The 23,035-nt window shown below is 46.2% G+C and overlaps 2 protein-coding genes and 1 long non-coding RNA gene across 10 annotated transcripts in view; 1 reads left to right on the forward strand and 2 right to left on the reverse strand.

Annotated features, from left to right (window-relative positions):
- Positions 1–1,916, reverse strand: part of IARS1 (isoleucyl-tRNA synthetase 1) — a 64,258-nt gene extending 62,342 nt beyond the window's left edge. For 2 of the 4 annotated variants that reach the window (XM_026519118.4, XM_057305641.1), the window contains exon 1: positions 1,804–1,916. The gene's annotated coding sequence lies outside the window, so the exon portion shown is untranslated. Of the gene's footprint in view, positions 1–1,270; positions 1,541–1,803 lie in introns of those variants that run through there. The other 2 variants (XM_057305642.1, XM_026519117.4) reach the window with 2 other exon arrangements.
- Positions 1,917–1,992: 76 nt separating this feature from the next.
- LOC130542373 (uncharacterized) lies at positions 1,993–17,799 on the forward strand. 3 transcript variants are annotated; one of them, XR_008956911.1, is made up of 4 exons: positions 2,007–2,082; positions 8,375–8,508; positions 8,969–9,104; positions 12,159–13,673. It is a non-coding gene; the product is annotated as an uncharacterized LOC130542373 (long non-coding RNA). The 3 variants fall into 3 exon arrangements; XR_008956910.1 differs by lacking the exon at positions 2,007–2,082 and adding an exon at positions 2,089–2,699; XR_008956912.1 differs by lacking the exons at positions 8,375–8,508; positions 8,969–9,104 and having other exon boundaries at positions 1,993–2,082; positions 12,159–17,799.
- On the reverse strand, positions 4,634–23,021 carry NOL8 (nucleolar protein 8). 3 transcript variants are annotated; one of them, XM_057305643.1, is made up of 17 exons: positions 22,730–23,021; positions 22,114–22,279; positions 21,496–21,558; positions 20,070–20,148; positions 18,402–18,537; positions 17,811–17,881; positions 14,390–16,205; positions 13,018–13,110; positions 12,464–12,586; positions 12,128–12,218; positions 11,277–11,415; positions 10,388–10,465; positions 8,357–8,625; positions 6,788–6,917; positions 6,253–6,323; positions 5,608–5,690; positions 4,634–5,143 (listed from the first exon to the last, which is right to left on the reverse strand). In XM_057305643.1, exons 2-17 carry the CDS (start codon positions 22,250–22,252, stop codon positions 5,093–5,095), a joined length of 3,432 nt encoding a protein of 1,143 aa, XP_057161626.1. In that variant the 5' UTR covers positions 22,253–22,279; positions 22,730–23,021; the 3' UTR covers positions 4,634–5,092. The 3 variants fall into 3 exon arrangements, with proteins under 3 accessions (XP_057161626.1, XP_057161627.1, XP_057161628.1); XM_057305644.1 differs by having other exon boundaries at positions 22,636–23,021; XM_057305645.1 differs by having other exon boundaries at positions 5,608–5,687; positions 22,114–23,021.
- Between the last annotated feature and the right edge of the window lie 14 nt (positions 23,022–23,035).

Genomic DNA, 23,035 nt, shown 5'->3' on the forward strand with positions numbered 1-23,035 from the left:
TCACAAAAACTTTTAAAATAAAGAGAAAAAATAATGTATATCCGACATACCACTTCTTAAGGAGAAGTTCTGAAAGTATAATTTCTGTATTAAAAAAAAAAATTCAATGACTCCTTTCTCCCAATATTCTGTACAGACTTTTCACTAGGGCACTCAAGGCCACCATGATCTTACTCCAAATTACTACTCTTCCTCCTGACCTTTACTCTTACAAAACTCAAGCACTAGGTTCATCACACTGAGAAAACCACTTTCCTGATTGACTGCTTTCGCATCTGGACCTCTCCCCACATACTCTAGCACTATCTAGCTTAAAAAAGTCGCTCTCTTCCCTGAGGCTTTTATCAATCCCCTTTTTCAAAATTAATATCCCCCACCCCTAAGTCTGTTCCTCTCCTACACATTGTGGTTTCCTTCACACACTCTCCAATGCAACCGTAAATCCGCTGCCTGCAGAAGCACTCTTACTGTCTATCCTCCGGTGTGTGCCCACACACTCTTAAGCGCTCAGAAACGATCCTCTGAAGGAATCCGTTGGCCAGCATCCTTAGTTTCCATCAGTGATACTTCTCCCACCTGCCTTTTCAATCTATCCCCCACTCCATGGGCTCCTCCTGGCACCAGACAATGCTTAAGAGGATTGGCTTTGAAATCTTCCTTTTTTTTTTTTTTTAATATATTTATTTATTTGAGAGAAAGTGCGTGAGTGGGGGCGAAGATCGGGAGAGGGAGAGAGTGTCAAGCAGATTCCACTTAAGCCCAGAGCCTGATCTGCCGCTCTGATCTCACGACCCTGAGATCATGACCTGGAAATAAAGAGTCTGACGCTCTACGGACTGAGCCACCCAAGCGCCCCTACTGATACTTACTTTTTAAAAGTTCATGGTCCTACTAGAAATCCCCTAAATCAATTACTTTGCCTCTAGTTTCATCCCTCCTGATCTTTCTGCAAAACCTGAATGCTAAAAATAAGCCCCACCCTTTTATTAAAACACGCTATTCGCTTTTGGACTCATTCCCAACACCATTTCATTTAACATCACAAACTCAGAAGGCTGGAGGCTGTCATCTCCCACTTGCTCCGTACACACCCTAAAGCTGCAGTCACTGCGGCAAAGTCCCCTCTCCTGAAGCAAGACGCACACTTCCAAATCCTGTCGTACCTCCTAGGGTCCTCCAGACTCACCCTCTCCTCCAAGTCCTACTGAGCCTCAAGGCACCAAGCTCAGGGCAGCTCCTGAGAAGAGTTCTCTTTCCCCCCGCTACATACCCCACAGGAAAACTGTCCTGCTCCGGACTGCGGGCACACGCACGAGGCACACTGCGTATTCGGCCGGGATGCTGTGCTTACTCCCCTCCAACTCCAGGCACGCGGCAACAAACCCTCCTTCCCGCGGGCTAAGACTAGACTTCTTCAGAGGAATGCCCCGATCTTCAAGTCATTTCTCCACCTTCTGAATTTCTCCAGCAAACTACCACACCAAATTCTCGCAAGCACCCAATGCGGCCATCAGGCAGAGCGGGGGTACCTGGGGCGCCCCTGCGGGCAGAGAGGGGGGAGGCTACCTGGGGAGACCCTGCGGGCACAGGGGTTCGGGGGCTACCTGGGGAGACCCTCAGGCACGGCGCGGGGGAGGGAGGTTTACCTGGGGCGGCCCCTCGGACAGGGCGGGGAATATGGGAAGACCCTGTAGGCAGGGCGGGGGTACCGGAGGGGCCCACGGGTAAGGCGAGGGTACAATAGGGGCCCGCGGGCAGGGCGGGGACTACCTGGGGCGACCCCTAGGGCAAGTCGGGGGGTACCTGCAAGGCCCCGGTGCGGGCGCACCAAGAAAGAACCGCGACCACGCCGCCGCCGGGCGTCCAGAGGTGATGCAACTCTCTGACAGCGCTGGGCAGAGAGGAAAAAGTCGGTTCACGCCGGCCAATCAGCGTGCGCTGCCCTCCACCCATCAACAAGCCGGACGGCGATTGGTGGCGCGGGCGCAGGCCCCGCCCACCCTGACGAGCGCCGCGGTGCGCGCTGGGAAGGCGGCTGCGCGCCGCCGCGGTAGAGCTTCGTGGGATCGCGGGGGCCGTGAGGTGGGCACTGTGCTGGGGACTTTGGGTGGCGGCGAGTGGCTGCTGCTGCGCCCGCTCACTGCGCCTTCCACGCGAGTGTGCGGTCTGGCCCGGAGGTGCGCCCCAGGCCCCCGGAGCCGCCACAGGGCCCGTCCTCGGGGAAGGGCGGCGCCTGCGGTCAGTGGGCCCCGCAGCCCCTCCGGAGGTCCCTGCATCCGCCTGCACAAGCTATGGGAAGGGCCACGTGCAGACACGTAACAACGGAAGGGACGGCAGTGCGTGCTGACCAGATTCAGTTACCACTGTTTTAACATTTCTTGTGACGAAAACAGTTTATTTGCTTATCGATCTGCTCGCTTACAATTATGACTGCTGTGGGTCTGCCTGGCACCTTCTGGATCCGCTGGTTGAAAACCAAAGGGAAGCTGCAGCCACGCAAAGGGCAGCGGACCTTGGGCTTTGGCACCAGACTGTGAAGGAAAGTTTAGGCCTTAAAAGTGCAGAGTAATTCTGTAGCAGCTTACTGCATCCGTTAGAGGGACAGGAACAGTCATCCGAGACGATGTAGACGGCCCAGCACGTGTGAGCGCTTGGAGGGTTTGTGCAAGCATCCATTCAACAGTCAGTCACACTCCAGGGTGAGTCAGGGGGTCTGGCTGCCTTGCTGAAATGGGAGACTCTAGGGAGGAACGTTCACTAGTGGTGTTGCTTCAGCTTACTGAGCAGGACAGAAGACTGCCAGATAGACGTGTCCAGGTGTGTGTGGGGGGAAAGGACAGGTCTGATCATTTAGAAGTTGGATTGAGAAACATTTCATGGTACTGTTGAAAGGTGTAAGACAATCCAGAAAGAAGTTGAGCAAGTGGCAAAAAAGATTCTAGAAAAAAAGTTAAATGTTGAAATATACAACTTGAATCAGAGTTGACTCCTCACTTGTTAGGAGTCAAAACGTAATGTCTAAAACTAAAAAACCACGAGGGGGCGCCTGTGTGGCGCAGTCGGTTAAGCGTCCACTCTTGGTTTCAGCTCTGGTAGTGTTCTGGGGACGGTGAGATAGAACCCTGCATCCAGCTCTGCGCTCAGCGTAGTGGGCTTCAGACACCGCCCCGCCGTCCCTGCCCCTCCCGCTGGTGCCTCCACATGGGTGCGTATGCACTCTCAAATTAATCTTAAAAAAAAAAAAACAACCAAGAAATCACAGCATAAGCATGTTAGGTAGAGATATGGAGAGAAATATCAGAGAACACAAAATTGTGTAAAATGGTTGTATCTGGGGAGCAGAAATTAGGGGTAGGCAAGGATACTTGATGTCACTTGTCAGCTTTGAAGATGGAGGGTGTGACAGATTCAAATATGGTCAAATTCCTTGACACTTCTCCTACTGAGAAGTGATGGTCTGTGTCCCCTCTGCTTGGTCCTGGCTGGGCTGTCTGTTGTGACCTGTAGAACACAGTGGAAAGAGACTAACAGCTTCTGCTTCTGAAACCTAGTTGCCACTGGGAGGAAACGCAGGGAAAGGCACTGAGTCTTAGAAGTGGATCTTCCAGTGCCAGCTGAGCCATTCCAGTGACACTATGGGAAGGAGGCACGAGGGGTGCCAACTGAGTCCTGACCAAACTGCTTAATGCAAGCAAAATTATTTTACTGGGATGACTTGTTATGCAGCAGTAAGGATACAAATGTAATATGCCTCAAGACATGGTGGTACATTTGGATTATTTATCGTGCTGAGCGTTGGTTTTCCTATTTTCCATCAAGTCTGGGAAACACAGGAATCCCAAAAGACTCTTCAGCTGCTTAGTTCTTTGGACTTGCTTATTAAAAAATGTACGTACCAGCAGCAACCCTCAGTTTGTTCCCTGTATTTAAGTCTCTTATGGTTGCCCTCCCTTTCTGTCTTTATTTAGTTGCTGGAGGGGAGGTGGAAAGGGACAGGGTAACTGGGTGATGGCCATGAAGGAGGGCACTGGACATAATGAGCACTGGGTGTTATACGTAACTGACGAATCACTACATTCTCCCCCTGGAAGTGGTATTACACTACATGTGAACCAACTCGAATTTAAATAAAATCTTGAAAGAAAAAAAAAATGTACTGAGCAACCACTATGTGCTAGACATGGTTCTAGGCAGTTGGGACATGATGGGACACAAGATGACATCCCAGCCCACTAGAGTTTATATTCGGTTAAGATGTAAATTAATAAATACTTTTAATTCCAGATAAACACACTGTGGCTCAAGGACCATCCCTGGGCACTGTCTATATAAGGCAACTCAAGAGAGCGCAGTTTGACAGGCGCACCTGTCTTGAATCCTAACCATTTTAATCTGCTTCCCTCTTTGGACTCAAGAGTCCTGACAGCTCACATGGATCTTCATAAACCTCTGGTCAAATCGGAACTTTGGGATTAATGGGCTTGCCTCTCATTGATTCCTGGAGGCCAAGAACAGGAAAACTCTACTTGGCATCCTTCCCTGGTCCTCATAGAACTCTTCTATGATACTTGTCTGAAATGTCTTGCATTTCAGTTAGTTGTACATCAGGACCCAAGTACAGAACTCAGGCGGATTTGTATTCAACTTCTTTAAAAAAAAAAGACAAAATGGAGGTAAAGTATATTCTATACAATCAAATAAATATTTCAAGTAGCGTATAATTCACACAAAGCCGAATTTGGAAAACACAAACGCTCTTACCTATAATTTTAAAAAGACCTTATGTAAACCCTGTACTAGAAATACCTAGTAGTTACTATGAATAGCACAGAGATTATACATAAAAAGTATTTGGGGGGATTATCTTGTGCTTTGTTTAAAAAAAAACAGTTCAGGTTAATTTTTTGAAGAATTACTTAGGAAGAGATACAGAGGAAATCCACAGGAAAAGATAGCAGAGTGATATCCACCAGGCAGATTTTGAATACTCCTTCACTGTGAATTCTTCTTTCTCATTTAAGAATGTTTTCTGTGTCACCCAATTTCCATAGGTGAGCCTTCACATTCATATCAAAACCAATGCTGACAGTTATTATTTTGGTTTCACTCTCCTTTTGGCATCTTTATGTTTCTTCCGGCAGTCCTATAAAAACATAGTATCAAGCCTTTGTTAAAAATAAATGTAAATCATTTTAAAGGTGTTCAGTAACAATAAAGTAAAATTTAGATTATTCAATGTCAGGATTATGGAAACCATTATGGGAGTGCTCACTGTGAATGAACAGGGAATACTGAAACTTTTTAAATGTCTGCAATTGAAACTATATTTCAGTCTTCCAAAAATCTCATGATTTACTGTTACTTCACAAGCATGGCTGGAACTCGGGCCCCTAAGTCGGCTCTTCGCAGCCTGCTAACCTGCACCAAGTGTGGCCTGACCTAAACAGTGCCTCTCCCGGCACTGTGAGCATTTAAATCATGGTCTCAGGTGTCATCCTTTGTGTCTTCAGGTTCACACCTTACTCTCACTCTCTTACACCTGGCAAATACTAACACACAGACAGCACTGCATCTATTTGGAGACAATATGGAGATACAGTTACTCACCATCCGCAAGTTGTTTGTTCTGGCCTCCCAAGAATTCCTGCTAATATCACTTCCCACTCCTCTCCAGAATAAATCAGAACCTACTAGGGGAAAATAAAAAAAAAAAAGACAAGGCAGGGGATGAATGCCTTTAAAATGGATGGTATGCAGGCACTGGCATTATCAAGGGCTTCAATTCTAGTTAACATTTTTTCCAATTTATGCTAATTTTAAGAATATTTTGTTTTTTACAAAATGAAAATGTAGCACTGCTAGGATTTTACTGCTTATCGTTTACCATTATGTGTCTTGGTTTCTGTTTGTGCTAGGCTTTAAGAAGAGGTCACCGAAAGCCTGAACTTTCAGGGTCCTAAAAACAGGAGTTTTGCACATCTAGCATCTAAGCAGGTCCCCATAACACAGAAGTCCTTGTTGATGATACTGAATGAGGGAGGGAGGGGTGGGGTCGGAGTCCTCAACCTTCCAGGGCTTAAGAAGCCAACCTGCATCAGTCTCACAGGGACAGCTAAACCACACGACAGGGCAAAGGGTCACAATTTTTGCCAAATATTTCTTTCTTGGATGCGTGTGAGACTATTGGAATGCACAGTGTTGAGAACTGTACCATTTCCTGTCCTATACCATTTAATGGAGAAATGGACTTACCATGAAGTCTTTCATCATTCTTAGAAAAAAAGAAAAATCTAGTGGTCTCTTTCTCAGGTAATGATACTTCTCTGAAGCAAAAGAGGGGGAGGGAGAGAGAGACAGACAGACCTGGGTTAGTTAACTTCAGTATTTCAGATGAAATGTTTACAATGAAAATATAAATGAACAATCCCTTAAATAGATCTGCTTTATGTCTTGCCCATTTTGCCCTGATTTAAGGCGACGCCACCCTCTGTATTCAACATTCTTCTCTTTTATCTGAAGCGTTGGTAACAAGGACTGTTTAAGTCCTATGCTGGTTGCTGACGGTCTCATCCCACTATTACTACCCCATCTGCCAGTGTTTCCCATGTCCTCCCTCCAGACCCAGGACTTCATACCCCCCGCCCAGTGCTACCCAAGTTGAAGAAGAGGAAACATGCTCCCTGTCACAAAAAGGCTTGAGACTCTGAAGGAGCTGAGAAGAAAATTAAGTTGTCTTGTGTACTTGTATCATCATGTCTAACTCAGGTTTTACACAGAAAGTGCTTACCTGGGGCTGGGCTGGCTGCCTTCTGTTTCTTCTTCAGCAATATCCTCCTCTTCGGAGCTGCTGTCTTGGAAACGAGGGGTTCCCTGCCAGACGACCTTCCTGGTTTTCACAGGCTCAGCTCTGTAGGCATCTGCATTGTCATGACAACGGGAAGGGACAGGACTGTAGCTGAACACATTCATTTGGTCACTTTCACCATGCACACATATCTCTCAGTGTCCAAGATCTTAACCATTAACTTAAAATAGTATCTTTTTTGATTTTCAAATATTGAGAGAAGGTGTCCTGTTTTTGGCTTTGCCAGGGTGATCTGATAAGGAATATAGTAATAGTATAAAAAGACATAAAAACCAAAGGTTTATAAACAGGCAAAATAATTTAAAAGGAACCAAAAGGGTGGCACCCGTGCTATCAAGAGAGGCCCAAAATACAGCATGATGCAGTGAGACCAGGTGTCCCTCCTTGTTTATTCATCGACGAGGAAAGGAGCATACGCATACACTTTAAATTCCCAAACCCTCTCTCCGGAACTGCTGAAAAAGCTGTGGACAGGGCCCCAGGTTCCCAAAGCACCAAAATCACACCTCCCAGGTTGCTGAGGGGTCTCAGCACTCATTTCAAGGCAGGGTTCCCACACCTCCCTCTCGGCTGGAGGAATTACAGTCAATGTCACACCAGCTCTGCTCAGCAGTTGGCGACTGACCCTGGCGCTCCAGTGGACACACAGCAGAGCACAAGATGCCTCACTGTCTCACACAAATTCTGGAGCACGGGATCTCTGCACCTCGTGCTGGAGGACCACAGAACTGACATTAAATGCTCATCTGCTAACACGTGCACGCTACGTTAACTGCTCATCTTTAACGCAGCACACACTATGGTCAGGTGGGCACGTGCTCTCCGAGATGTGGCCATCCTGCCTTTACCATGAACTTCCAGGAAAGCTGCATTCCACCGTGAACACAAGTGAGGAGCAGCAGACCCCCTTACCAGGGGAGACTACCACTAAGCAACAGGCATTTAACTTTCAGCTCATCCTGGTCTCTACAGGTAAACCTCCTGAAATGGAATGTGAAATTGTATGTCCTGGTGTTTTTGGTTTTCTCCAAGGACAAAGTCTGGAAGGACTGATGTATCGATGACCGTGTACCTGTATTAAAGCCAGGGTGGCCTATTTCCTCCTCTCCCTACCAGATGGCACTGGCTTTCCACAAGTCTTGGCTTTTCTAACTGCATGTAAGGCACGAAGCTGCTTAAATAGAGGACTTACTATGTACTTCCTTGTGATTATCTCCACTCAGAGAAGGAATGCTGCATGTTACTCTCGGGCTTCCCTTCACACGGCACCTAACTAGACGTTTGCTCCCTTACATGCAAAAACAATGTCTTGCTGTTACCCACAGCTCCTGGCATGTTGTTTTGGCCATACGATACCGAATCTCGTACTGTTTGTTTAGGTGGAAGAAATAATTCTTTCTTCAGCTAATGTTACATCATTACACTTAATGTAGACTCAATCCATTATGTTCAAGCTGCCTGAAGTGAAAATGTTAAAAATTTAAAAAGTACCTTCCTTTACATCTTTAGCATCTGAATCAAAAAAGGAGAATGTGAACCCGCCATGCTGCTCGGCCCCCGTCGTCGGACTGGTGGGGAGGTGAACATCGACTTTCTCGCCATCACGATTCTCAGTAGATGGTGTGTCGTCTGCTGTTTCACTGGTAACTTTTGTAGTTTGAAATATTTCTTTTAAGTCTGCAGCGACGCTATAATACATCTCTTTGGACACCTCAGGCAGCTTCTCGGCCTCCTCCCTCTGCTTCCTTCGTTTTGCTTTACTGCAGTGACATTTACAGACGCATTCATCACAAAGAGGCCAGCAGTTGCCAGAGATTAGAACACCTTGGAAAACTAATCCCATTCTTTCACATCAGGCTCCTCCGCTATGAGCCTGCTTCTTCCTCTCCCACTCCCCCTGCTTGTGTTCCCTCTCTCGCTGGCTGTCTCTATCTCTGTCTAATACATAAATAAAATCTAAAAAAAAAAAAAAAAAAAATCCCATTCTTTCAAAAACCAAGAGGATCCACATATAAAAGTATTCATAAAAGCAGAACACTGTGTGTTCACGGAGGGACAGGTGACTTGTCCTCTAGTTCACAGTTCTCCTCTGTCTCTGATCAGGACTGCACTCATGGTGCTGTACTCGAGGAAGTACGACCATCAGGCCTTATTTGCCTCTACATCTGATTTGGATGAAAGCACCCCAGCTTCTGAACAGATCTTGTAAAAGTGAGGCTTCTGGGCCATCGAGGGACGGGTGAGCACATTCTGCATGTGGCAGGGATGTAAACAATCCGTGGCCAGTGGGCGGATTATGCTGGTTTTAAATATGTCCATATATTCCTTGTTACTTCTCCCTTTAAGAGGTATCGTTTCCAATCTGTCTCCCTGCCCCATCAAAGTATATGGGTTGGACTTAAATGACCTGTTTCAAGAAAACTGAATAAGGCAGATTGTCAGTGTGTGACTTAAGACTAGGTCATAAAATACACTGTGGCCTCCTCCTTCTCTTGGGGGTCACCTGCTCTGGGGAAGACACCATTCCCAAATAGCCTTCACCTAGTTTCTTGGCGTGGCAGCATCTTCTGTAACTATGACACAGTCACAAAAACTAAAAGGTTAACATCAATTCATTACTGTTAACTAAACTCAAGCCTCATTCTCATTTCCCACTGTCTCCACCGAATGTCTTTTTGTTCTAGGATCTAATTCAGGATACCACGTTGCCTTTACTGTCTTTAACAGTAGGAGATGAAGGCATTAAACCAGGCAGGGTTACTGGTTGCTCCATGTACTTGCCGTATTTTATCAGGCTGATAGCGTGACAGTGCAGGCACGGGAAACAGAAGCTCTACCACACGAAAGCAGTGTCGTGAACTGAATCGCTGCCCCCAAAAAGATATGTCCAGGCCCTAATTTCTATAACCTGTGAACATTACCTTACTTGGAAAAATAAGTTATTATAAGTACCTTGCAAAGAAGAGATTACCCAGAATTATGCAGGCAGGCCCTAAAGGCAATCACAAGTGTCCTTATAACGGACACAAAGATGAAAGACACAGAGAGGAGGCGGCCATGTGAAGATGGAAAAATGTGGCCACGGACTGTCGCGGTCACCCGAGGCCAGGAGAGAGGCAGGACACGGACATTTGCCTCTGGACCTCTGGAGAGAACACAGTTCTTCCAGTAACTTTGACCTTAGATTCCTAGGCTCCAGAAATGCCAGAAAGTAACTTCTGTGGTTTTCCGCCAGTAAGTTTGTGGGGACTTGTTACAACAGCCACGAGAAACTAATACAAGGAGGGAGGGGGCACCACACTCACCTAGGAGCACATGTCGTGTACAGGCATGAGATTCCTTTGTTTCAAGTTAAGACTTTCTCCACTATGGCAGTAACTCCACTCTAACTCTTCCCTCCCCAGTCTTACACTAAATACAATGCAGACCAACGGATGGGTACGGGTTACTATCTATTTCTCTCAGGGTCTGAAATGAGATTAATTCCTGTGATCCTGCTACAGAGAGAAGTAGCTGATTTACCTTTCCTTTGGTTTATCATCGCTCTTCCTTTCGTAAGCGGCGTGGTCATTCCTCGTTGGATCATAATGTACGACATCCCTGTGTGAACAACAGACAGGAGTAAGCTGGCAGAGAGGAACTGGAACCTAATGCAAAAAATTAATGACAAACTGTAATTCAACGTTGGGACAATTCCAATTTTTGAGCGAGACAAAAACCACACAAAGAAAAGTATCAGGATCTTGTTAGAAGGTCATGTTTTAAGTTAGTTTTGAGTTTTGAGTTTCCCTGAATTTTTTTTAATTAAAACTTAATTTACACAGACTAAAATAAATACAGATAAAATTGGATGTGCATAAAATATTTTAGTGGGGAAAAAAGGGGAAAGTGAGTAAACGTACGGCTGGCTCAGTCTGTAGAGCACGTGACTCTTGATCTCGGGGTCGTGAGTTCAAGACCCCTGTTGGGTGTAGAGCTTATTTTAAAGAAAAACAAACAAACAAAACCCCCAAAAAAACAAAAGAAAGGAAAATTGATCACATGTTGGTGACTGTAGAAGCTGATGTACAGGGCTTTCAAGATACCAGTCTCTATAAATTATGTGTTTAAAATTTTCTATAATGAAAAATTACATTTATATGGTTCTATGGTTCATATTTAAACCACTGTCCAATTGCTTCATTATTGAAAGCAATATTGCTATGACATCTAAGCACAAAAATAGAGAAAAAATTAAAGATTAGTTTCTTGAAGTGAGCCACTGGGTCAAAGATAGTATGTTTTTAAGGGTCTGATACATTTTGTCAACTGCCCTCCCCAGGACGTTTAAAATGGCCTAGTTTTAAACCAAGTTCAATAAGGCACTTATGTCAAGAGAACAGGGTGGAACGGGATGGAGTAGAAACCACACCTAAATTTCTTGGCAGCTGCCGATCCTTTGTGCGCAGAACTGCTCACGGTGGTGTGCAAAACACTCTGCACGACGTTCAGGGCTTTGAGCTTCTCTGCAGCAAGCTCCTCTTCCTCGGCTGTTTTCTCATCATTTTCCTCTTACAGAGAAAGGGAGAGTTAGTAATCTCTTGGTAAACGTGACTTGAGCAGTTTCAATTATCCAATAATCATCAAGCACCTCCCGTGAGCAAAGCGCACTGAGACAGGAGAAGAAACGTCCAACCCTGTTTCCCTGACCTCCGTGACCCCATGACCCTCAATGCCACAGGGACTTCAGAAGTCTCATGACCAACAAACGAAAAGTCCCATCTTCACCTGTGATTATGAAAACGAAATCTGCATTTGATGGCTTTCAGTGGCAAATCTAACACCCGCCCCTGTGTGCAGCCTGCAGGCTAGGCGGGCGCCCCTCAACCGTGTCCCCCACCCCGCCAGGACCTGCTGCTGCTCCAACACCTACCTCCGCATGCACCCTGGAGGCCAGGCGGGCGCCCCTCAACCGCACCCCCCCCCCGGACCCGCTGCTGCACTCCTACCAGGTGGGGTCCCCATCTCCCCCAGGCCAGGTATAGGACAGAGGAAGACAGTCTGTGGTGGATGCCTTCCTCTCCTGTCCTTTTGGGCAGCTTCAAGCCACTGAAACTTTCTGAGTAAATCTGTACCCACAAGTTCAAGGAGGACTGAGTTAAGTAGCCCATGGGCCACAGGCCTCACAGTTCCAAGTATGGGGCGCAGTTTCTCCTAGACCAGATGACTTCTCAGGGTCCCCTAGCTCCGACATCAGGACTGTTTGGACAGGGAGGTATTTACCTTCCTGTTCTTCTTCACTGTCACTTTCCAGAAATCGGGAGTCCATGCGGAATCTGTTGTCAGTGCCGAAGTGAGACTGCAAGTCCAGGAGCTACACAGACAGACACACGGACAGCTGGGAGTCATGTTTCCAAGACCACACTCCCACAGAAGACCCTCCAAGTGCACCTCCCTCACCCTGGAATTTGCTACATTAGTGTTTGCATAACCTCACCGACCCACGAACCATTCAAATAAACACCGAAGCTCCAGGTCTGCCTGCACTTACCCGGATGGAAACACTGTGTCACCAACAAGGACATGTTGTAGGTGGGATTATTTTCAGTCTTCACTAACCTTCTGCCCAGCTCTGCCCTCAAATTGAGGTTTAATTCTGAACCTGTGACTGTCGTCTTCGAAGCCAGATTCTTCATCCTCACTGCTGTCAAACAGCCTCCCAGATGCTCTGCTCACGGCCTCCTAGAATGCAGATGCACGCAGAAGTGGTTATTAACAACAGAGGCAATCTGCAATTCCTTCTTAACGCAGTCTTCCTCTCACACTGAAGAACCAGGAACCCAGATGCATCTCCCAGACTTGGGTCACTAATCTGCAGGCTCCCAGTGCACCTGCGTTGGGGGGGGTGCAGTTATTACAGAGGACACCTTCTGCAGGGTTCACTAGTGCTGGTGCTACCTGGCAGATGATGTGGAGGATAGATTCACGTGGGGGAAAACCTCCAACGTCCCTGGTGTTGGTGTGTGTGTGGACGGGGGAGCCCTAGGGCTCACTGTGGCTCAGGAGGACTTGATGTTGAACGTGGCAGTTGTGGGGAGGTCTTGGTATGCGGCAGGAAGAAATGGACCTGTGAGAGTGGCGGGATGCCCACATGGACTTTCTGAGCGACTTACCTGAACGGGCTCCTCTCCCAGGTGGCTTTGCTCCTCTGTTTCACTGTCAGAACCAAAGATGATGTGTGTTGGCTTGTCCTCTGGATGACCATCCTAGAGCAGTCAACAAAGGCATTAAACCTTAAGACAGCCCCTTGTTTCCTTCTCTCGCCAAGGCCCCTTCTCATCCGTTAGAGTGAATGCCACCATCCACTTATCTCCCAAGATGGAAACTTAAGACTTCCTCCTCTCCATGTCCAGTTGGTCTCCAAGCTCCAAGTGTGGACCCTGCTGGTATCTTTTAAGTCTATTCCCACTGTCACTGCCTTGGTTCTGGCTCATGACCTCCCAGAGACTCCCTGGTCCCAGATTTCCCAGTTTGATTTGTTGTCTGTCATGGCCTAAACAATCTTTCCCAGATCAACGCTGGCAAATGTTTTCTGTAAAGGACCAGAGAGTAATATCTTAGGTTTTGCAGACCACATATAATCTTGGTCCTTTTTAAAAACCCTTTGTAAATGTAAAAACCATTCTGAGCTTGGAGGCTGTACCAAAATGGGCCATGGGCTTGATGGCCTGTGAGCCGCAGTGTGCAATTCCTGTTCTAATACGTATAAGCAAATCTTCACCCCTTCCTTTCCACAGCCACAGAATAAAAGTCCAACCTCCACAGCCTTCCCACGACTTGCCCTGCCGCTCTCTCAAGCATCCTCGTCCTCTGTACATCTCAGTTACACTGACTGCAAACTGCTCCCCATGGAATGCCTTTCCTCTCCCTTCTCCACATTCTGCCTCTGACCATTTCGCACTGATCCTTCTTCCTTAGACTCCATTCAGGCTGAGGAAGCGCCCCGCCCCTCCTCCCAGCTGACCTGCTGCGGTGCACGGCACTCTTCTCTCTCTGGGCCCTGTGCCCACCACACTGTGAGCCAACAACCGCCAGAGGCAGGGACCACGATCCTCATTCTAGAAGTCTAGCACTACCTGTGAAGACCTGGGACTTCACAGACACTTAGAGTTGTTGAAGGAATGAATAGAGTCAGTATCGTGAATCTTAGTGAGATAAAAATCACTGGTAAGTGACTTGTTAGCAAATTCAGACACATCAGGACATGTCACTGAACTATACCAGTGACAGCTTCCAAAGGAAAAGAAATCATGAGGCAAACTTTAGATTAAAACAAGTAAGAATGTTTTCAGTAAACAGACTCAATTCAGTAAATCAAACTCAATTCCTCTGGTATACACTAAAGACATAAGGTGACAAAAGCTTCTAACTCAAGGGACACGATGTGAAACGGGTGGGTGCTGGGACAAGGAGCTTGGAGCGGCACGCAGACCTTCACGGGAAGGAAGGGTCGCCTCGTGGCACCCAGACTGGGAGTGCACTCACCAAGTCCGCCAGGGCATTATGAACCAGCTTCTTCCTCACTTCCTTTGCTTTCTGCCTTGCGTCCAAGGCTGCCAAACGCTTCTGATTGTCAGCATGCTTCTCCTTAGTGTGAACATCAGACCAACTGTTCACAGGAAGTGGGAAGTTGGTGCTGCTTCCCTGAGCGTCTCTCCTGGAGGAGCCCTCCGGTGCTTTCCCAAGTGCTGGGTGGCTGCTCTGTCTGGAGCCGTCTCTGGTCTCCCCAGTCCTGTGGCGGCAGTCTTCATCAAAGCCTACCTTGGGAGTAATTGTACCAAGACTTATTTTCTTATCTTTTAATGGCAACAGACTAGAAACCGGATTTCTACCTCCCTCTTCCGAACTGCTAGGAGACACAATCTCGTGATCCTGGCTCTGGAAAGGAGAACATCTCTTTTGAGGCTGAGTTTGGTTTGGGTCATTTGCCTTCTTTGCATGTTGGAGAGGAGTTAGTTTGCCTGATGAGCCATTAGCAGGTGGTGACCCCTTCTCCATGGACATGCTACTGGGATCAAATTTAAAGGAATTCTGATCTTTATTTATATTGTCAGAGGGAACGCTTTCTTTCAAGGGTTTTTTTATTGATTCCTTTCCATAGAGAGAGCCTACTCCCTTGAAAGCTTGGAATTTCGGCTGTAAGTTATTTCCCTTCAGTTTCTGCTTTCCACAGGTGTTCTCTTCTCCTTCTAAAAGGGCAGCCACAATGTCCTCGGGACAGATGCATGGCCGGGCTCTGTGCAGGCCCCCCAGAGTCCTGTCACATTTGGCGGTGGTCTCCTGGCTACCGCTCTCAGGATCTTCTTCCAGAGCCTGCAGGTCACCGCCAGCCAGCTGTTCCAGATCAGCTAAGGTGAGCTGCACATGGAGGCAGTTTTTCATCATGGCCTCATACTCCTCATCTCCTGCAGACTCAGCGGATTCCGACGCAGAACTCCCATCTTCCCTGCTGCTGCAGCGGGCTGTAACCCTAGGACTGATGGCTCCATCTGGCTTGGTCTTTCTTTTTTCTCCTTTAACACAAGGATCAGAAAGCTCACAGTTCTTTCTATTTTTCAAAGGCGTTTTCTTGTGTGCATACTTTTCCATTTGTGAAAACTCTGCACTGTTTTTGACTTTACTGGTCTTTTTCTTTGCTGCAATGATCTCGTCTGTATCTCCTGAATCATAGTTGCAATCGTTTCCCAGGGCATTACCTTCCCCATCCTGGTCAGAGACGTTACCGACACCTAGAGCTGTTACAGAATGCAGCTTGTGAACACCTGACCTGAAGTCCCCCCCAACGACTTCGAAGGACTCATTTGCAGAGTCACCCACTGAGGACAACATAGTTTTCCCCAGGCTTTCCTCTCTTGCAATCAGTAGTCGTATCTCTTCTTCAGAATCGGTATCATCATCAGACATGTGATTTCTGCGCCTGGCAGTTCCCACACCAGAAGTCTGAACAAACATACTGTTAGGTTTCTGGCTGTGAGAAGCAGGGACACGGGGCAACGGAGCAGTAATGAGCTCACAGGGCGCTTCCTGTGCCACCTCTTGCTGTTTGGGATGTGGACTTCCCGGGACCGTGAGGGCTCCTGCTCTCACAGCTGGAGAAGCAGCAGTCGCCTTGTCCTTCTGTGCTTTGATTCTCTTCTGGGCGGGGGTTTGAATGGCACAGAACTCCCCTCGTCGCTTCTTACTCATGGGGTCATCCCCTCCTTCCAGTTCCCAGGTGAGGCTGGACACAGGGGTGGAATGTGTGACATCATCTGCGATCTTCTTTAAGTTGTGGCAGTATTTTGATGGGTCATACTTCATGATGTTACCAGAGTCAAGGAACGAAACAGAGGCACTAGGTTTTAGGAAAACCCATCAGTGTGGTGAAGCACAGGGAGCACTGTATGACCTCAAGCAGGTCACTTACTCGGCCTGCCCTCCCTTTCCCATCAAACACGATGAGCACTTCACTAGGTGACCTTAGGGTCTGTGGCACTGGCATGTCCAGAGTTAAAACTGAGCACCATCACCGTTAATTGGCAGGAACAGCAAACCCAGGAAGCTTCTACTACAGGTATAGGGGCCACATGAGGTTTTCTATAAATCTGAGCTGATACCGTAAAGCAGAGTACAGAGGGGCGCCCAGCAGGACAGAGCTAGATGCTGTGTGTGCTTTACTCCAACTACTTTCGGCCATTCCTGCCTTCTCAGTCCCGGCTCATTCTAGCCTGGTTCTCCCAGCTCAGTAACATCCATTCTGCTCTCCCTCTGCATCTTGTAGGTCTTTATTAGGAAGCTAATAATTCTTTCCTAGGCTTGTTCCATTGCTGACGTCATCCAGAAAATTTCTAGTTAATGTCAAAGTGCTGTGATAACAGCTAGCATTTGCTGGTTTCCTAACACACATGAATAGGCAAGTTTAAGTTGCTTTCAGTGATCACTCCTGAAAAGTCCTTTTAGGACTTTTAGTAAGTACTAAATTAGCATCTGGTAACTACTGAATGAGTGCCAAATATGTGAGATATGCCAGGCAGTGTCCGTGGCCAGCTTCACACTGTCCTTCAACGTCCTCCTCTTTGCTGTCGGTGGCTGCCACAGAGGGAAGGCTGAAAGGAAGTCAGCTTTCCCAGACGTTAGGGCCACTGGCGGGAGAGCAGAAGAAGGTGTGGCCAGTTCTCTGGGGTGCCGGAGGCACAGCAGCTGTGAGCAATGAGGACACACCTCTGTGCTTTTCTAGCCCCAGGGGGTAGTGGTCTGTTGCAGTTATTAATCTCAGACAACCGGACCATCAGCTGTGTGCTCCCCAGCAATTGATGAATCCAACTGTTTGTAATGCATCCCTTGGGAATACAGCTTGCCCACAAGTCCACGATGCTGGGAATTCACCGGGACAATCTGACTTCGTTTCTTCAAGGGAACAGGCCTCTGCGTTTGCTCATCCAGGATGCACACAACTTCTCTGCCCACCATTCTCCTGTCCGTCTACATATTCCTACCTACTGCTTTCCTCCTGCCTGGTCTTCTCCCCATCACTTTCTACTAAGGCAAACCATGCCCCACCTTCTCCAGGGCCTTCTTTAACCACAGCCAGCCCCCTTGCCCTTCTTTAGCACCTTGGGCAATGGCTTTGAATCCATGTCAATCAAGACAGAGGATGTAAAAGTTAATCAGTACAAGGGCTTCTCCGACAAGTGTCACTGTTGTCACTCACTAGCATAAAACCTCCTCACGGTCTCTCATGAACCTCTCATTGTTTCACACATGGAAGCAGGAAGGTCTCACCTTGCACAGAAATGGAGAACATAAAATTTAAGCATGTAAGATTTACTGACAGAGGCAGAGAAATTCAACTGGGATGAAGTGAACTTCTGCAAGTAACCATTGCTGTGGTAAATAAAGTTACTTTGAAAGGCCAATTGCAAAGGATATTTTACGTTTATGTTGGTTCTTTAGGTGAAGGACAGGTAAGACTCTTCCAAATTTACTCACAACCCAATTCTAAAAGAAGAAAAAAGAATACATTTACTATGTATGTCACAAATGGAAAAGAATAACCACAATGCATAAACACAACTTAAAAAAAAAAATCAAATTCACAGTGGGCCACGATTACTATTGGGTTTTGTTTCTGATGATGAAATAGGAGTTCTCAAGGAAAGTGTATGAGGAAAGAAAAAAAGGAAGGACAAGTGGGACAGCTATGAGTTCCACATAAACCATGCAGGACACTAACAAAAAACACCAATCATTAAAAAGACAAAGTTGGCACAATCCTGTATGCCTCACCACCGATGTCTCTTGGAGGACCCACCTCCACTTGGGTTTTGATTTCTTCTTATAAAATGAGGGAGCACTGTGCTTACACGGACTTGTAAATGCACTGTGAAAACCATAAAGCACTGCCTATGCTAAGTGCTGCAAAGCCAGGGGAAAAGCAACTGCTCTAGGCATGGCCCCCGCGGTCCCCCGGTCTCAGGACTCGGTGCCTAGGCTACTCAGGCTGCCAGGGGACACTCACTTTGTGCCCTGGCACTTCTGTCCCTGGTACAGCTTTCACATGGAAATCCACCACTCCCATCTTTTCCAAAATGTTGGTGTTGCCTATTGTTGATTTTGCTTTCTTTGCTTTTGCTTCTTCTCTCTCTTGGGCCAATCTGAATAAAAAATATATAAATAAGAGAATTAAAATAACCAACCGTGCTATTTAGTGTTTTGTTTTTAATACCGTAAGGCTGTCTGACTTTACAGTGATCTTTAAGGCCCTCTCAATTTTCTCCTTCTGCTTACTTACTTTTAGCATTTTCTCCATCCTCAGTCCCTTCACTCTTCATGAGGAAGAGGTGTCTTTCAGAGCCCAATCTGCCAAGTCCTCATTATTTCTTAATGACGAGAATGCAGAATGCCATCTCAACCTTCCAATTCAAACTCCACCTTATTCAGGCCTGGACAGCTGCACTGCCCAGTCATCAGGGGCTTCTTTGCCTCTGGTCTGTCTCTTTTACATCCCACTTTCCAGAATGATGGTCAGACTCAAGCTCCTCAGGCATGGCTGCCCAGATACTCCAAAGCAGCAGCACAGCATGCTCACCCTGCTCGGAAACAGTGCTCCAGTTCCTGTACAGAGTAGGCCCTGAATCGCTACTGAATAAAGTCCCACCGCTACCCTGTTCAGAAGCCCTGAGCTGAAGAACAAAGTCAGATTCTCACCTTTCTCAACAGACCAGTTCTTCAAAACATGCCTTCAGTAGGCTGCCTGCCACTTGTTTCAGACCTTGCCATTTCCTGGGCCTAGAACAATCTAATCAACTCTCCTGTTGCTCCAGCTGTACATCCCTGAACTGTTCCTTATTTAACCTTTTTTTTCTGAGAATAATACCGTGTAGGATCTTAAAATGCTCTAATGGTTATTACACTGTCTTGTTCTTAAATCACTTGCATAATTAATCGTGTGCCTCTCATACAGGGACTTCCTGTTATCTTTGTGTCTTTGTATGACTCTAGCATTAACAGCCAAAATCATCATAAGCAATTTGATATTAAAATGCTAAATGTACATAAGCCTATGATAAAGCAACTCCCCTGTGGACATAAACCCAAGGAACCCTTGCACTATGCAGGAGCCATTCTCAAGGGTCATCTATTATGAGAAGTGCAAATAGTCTAAATGTCTATCATCACAGGGGGATAACCATGTACCCTGTGGTATAGCTACCATCATTACAAAAAAGGGGGAAGATCTACAAACCCACAGAAGGCTGTGTTTACAAAGACAAAATAGGTATATGTTTTTCAAGTTAAAACACATGTTGGCAGTGCCTGGGTGGCTCAGTTGGTTAGGCGTGAGCCTTCAGCTCAAGTCATGATCCCGAGACCCTGGGATCAAGCCCCTGCTCCCAGCCAAGCCTGCTTCTCCCTCTCCCTCTGCCTGCTGCTCCCCCTGCTTGTGCTCTCTGTCAAATAAATAAAATTAAAAAAAACCCAAACACATGTAAATGCATTGCATTATCTTTTTTGGTGGGGCTGGGGTCGTGGGGAGTTACAGTTGAAAGGGATTTTAGCTCTATTTGTTATGTTTGAATTTGCCAAGATTATTATAACATATTATTTGATACTTTCAAATCAACTGAGTATATAAAACCATTTACAAGTAACGGAATAGTTTAAACCCATGCAGAATAAATCTTACCTGTGCAAAAAACTTTCTTTTGCTAGCTGAATTTGTAGTGTTCCACCTTTCCATTTTGTTTTATTCAAAGCAGACATACCTGTGAAGTAAAGTATTACTCAAATACAGGCAATGCAAAAATATATGGCAGCATGTGCTTTTTCTAATTCGTTACTTTCAAGAAAAGTACATGTGTTTATCAAAAAGAGACACAGAATAAAGAAACCACGACCTGGGGAGGAAAGGCCTAGGTTCCGGTCTCAGCTGAGCCACCCACCCCAGGAGTCCTTAAGCTCTCTATCGTCCAGCGTTCCTGGAAAAACTGAATGAAGCGAATGTGTAAAATGTAAAGCAAGATTTATCATTCCCCCACAAAGTGATGCCAGAAACTTCAGGTGAATGGCTGACATTTATTTAACATTTTATTGTTATCTCCCACACTAAAACTATAAAACATGAACGTAATTTCGGAGGGTGAATCAGAGGACAATGAAATCCTGTAAAACTTTCATTTATCACCTCAGAGTAATTATCACTGTGTAATTTGCAAAGAAATTAGCTACAAACAACTGTGTTTCAACTGCTACACCCCAGTAGCTGAGTTTTCTCAATACCTGCTATCAGCTTTGTTAGTAATAACCACGAACAGAATTTCTATATGGTCATTACTACGCTAAGTATAAACATATTACTCAATTTAATCTTTGCGGTGGTATTATGAGGTCAGCTGTATCTTTGTCATATACCAGATAAGTAAACTGGAGCTTCTAGTTTAAACAGCTTGTCACAGGTCACACAGCAGAGCTGATGTATTCTTAACCACCACTTATTTCTCACTGAACGAGAGGATAGATCAATTTTTTTTTTCCAATGAGAACACAGAAGGCTGATGGCCCTCTTTCTCCATTAGCATGTTCTTTTCAGCGTCTTTACTTTCCAGCCTCTAATTACTCACACACATTCCTGGATCACTGGCTGTACCAATGATCTCCCCTTCCTTCTTTGTTGAAGCACAATTTGCCCTGAGCTCTATTAAACTTACTGGTAGTGATTTCGTAATTTTAAGGAGATGGTCTTATAAGGGCATACTGTGAAGCCCTCTCCAAACGGTGCTTAATGACAAGAATTAGCTGCCTGAGAAATGAACATACCAGGAAGGGGGAGTATGGCATAATATCCAGTGGGCTATGTGCTCACAGGCAGTTTCTATGAACATGGGTTCTCTTGTCCAAAATATTTGAGAATATCATTTTTGAGCAATCTGCTGCCATATGTCTGCTAACACCAAATGGGATGGACCTAAACTTGCTGAATTGTAGGATGTCTGAATTCTGTCGACCATGGCTATTTCTCTGGATGTTTTACAAGTGGCTGTTATGGTTCAGATTTAGAACCAAAGTTACACAGTGACAAGAACTGGCAAATAGAAAGCATATAACAATCTTACATTTGTTCAGATCTGCTTCTGCTACTCTGATGTTGATATATGCAAAGACTTTCTGCGGGTTTCCTAAAAACAAAAAAAAAAAAGAAATTTAAACTCTTACCCAGAGAACAATGTAAAACTGACCAAGTTTCTAAATTTATAAACTGACTCTTGGAATCTTACTCTTTCAAAAAAAAAAATCTTGTTTATTTTTCATTGGATACAAAGATTGCATTTTTCTAAGCACGTTTATCGCAATATTTCAAATAAAAAAAAGCATTAAGCAGTCAGTGAAAGAAATGTTTCAACTGTTGTATGTTAGTAATATTCTAACAGGTTACTTAGCAAATATTAGAACTTTTGCTTTGGAAATTGAAAGTTGCAGGCTTCAGAAAGAAGATGTTTCGGAATTTAGAACGTCTTTTGATCTCAGAAATGTAACTCTGGGCAGGTTCCACATTTTACATAACACCTTCAAGGCATAGGGCAGGGGGCTGGCACACACAGCACAGTATCTTGTAATAAAGCACATACCACTTTCAGAGTTAGCGCTAACATTCACTCTGGGGTTCCGCTATTTTGTTATACTTGATATAAATTTTATCTGCCTTTAACGACCCATGAAGACTACAAACTTACCTTGGTCATCTTTTCGTGTGATGATCTCCACATCAGAAACTTCTCCAAATCTGCCGAACTGATTTTGCAGGTCTGTCTTGGAAATGTTCTGGCCAAGGCCACCCACAAACAGGCGCCTCACTTCTCTGTCAGCTTTCATGAAGGCTGTGCATACACTCAGTGTGTTCTAGAGTAAAAATAATTTTCTATCTACTTAGAATAGTTCTTTCCCTTGGTTCTTCTCACACCTGGAAAAAGCCCTCCAACTGCTTTCCCTGCACCTTCTACGTCAAATTGGTGGCCTGGACCTGTGTCTCACTTCCTATTGCGTTACTTCCAGATTTTATCCCTGGAGACTCTGCTCAAGCCCTAACTCCACGTTTTCCACCAACGCACTTTGGAACAGCTTGTGCTCCCCAAGAACTGACAGCCCCTGCCACGCGCGACCTCAAACCAGCGCCCCGAAGCCCAACGCAGGGCTCGTGCTCCGGGCGTGAGCCATGGCCTACATCTTTCTGGTAGCCTCCCCCGTCCCCAACCTACCGACCCCAGCCTTCTTCCTCCTGAAGACCCAAAGACGATAAGCCAGAGGCTGCCAAACGACCCCGTCACTCCCCACGCCCCAAACACTCCTCACCACGCCGTCTCTAGCACCCAGCGCCGCCCCGGTCCCTGACTTCCAGTCACGTGGCCCAACAGGCGCTGTCTCTCTTCCTTCCTATCGGATTTCCAATCCAGCCTCCTAAGGTTCCGTGGCCATACTCAGTTCCCGAGTTCCCTTCATTTCGTTTGCGTTCCTCTGGAGTACCGCGAAGCCTCCGTCATCCTGCCCTCAATGTCCGCAAAGGACTCCAAACCGAAACTCCCTAATTCGTACTAAAGACGATCAGAGCCTCCGGTCCTTTGAGTCCTGGACTAGGACGGCGGAAGTGACGGGGCGGAC

This window comes from Ursus arctos, unplaced genomic scaffold (assembly GCF_023065955.2).
Source record: "Ursus arctos isolate Adak ecotype North America unplaced genomic scaffold, UrsArc2.0 scaffold_33, whole genome shotgun sequence".
Lineage (NCBI taxonomy): Eukaryota > Metazoa > Chordata > Mammalia > Carnivora > Ursidae > Ursus > Ursus arctos.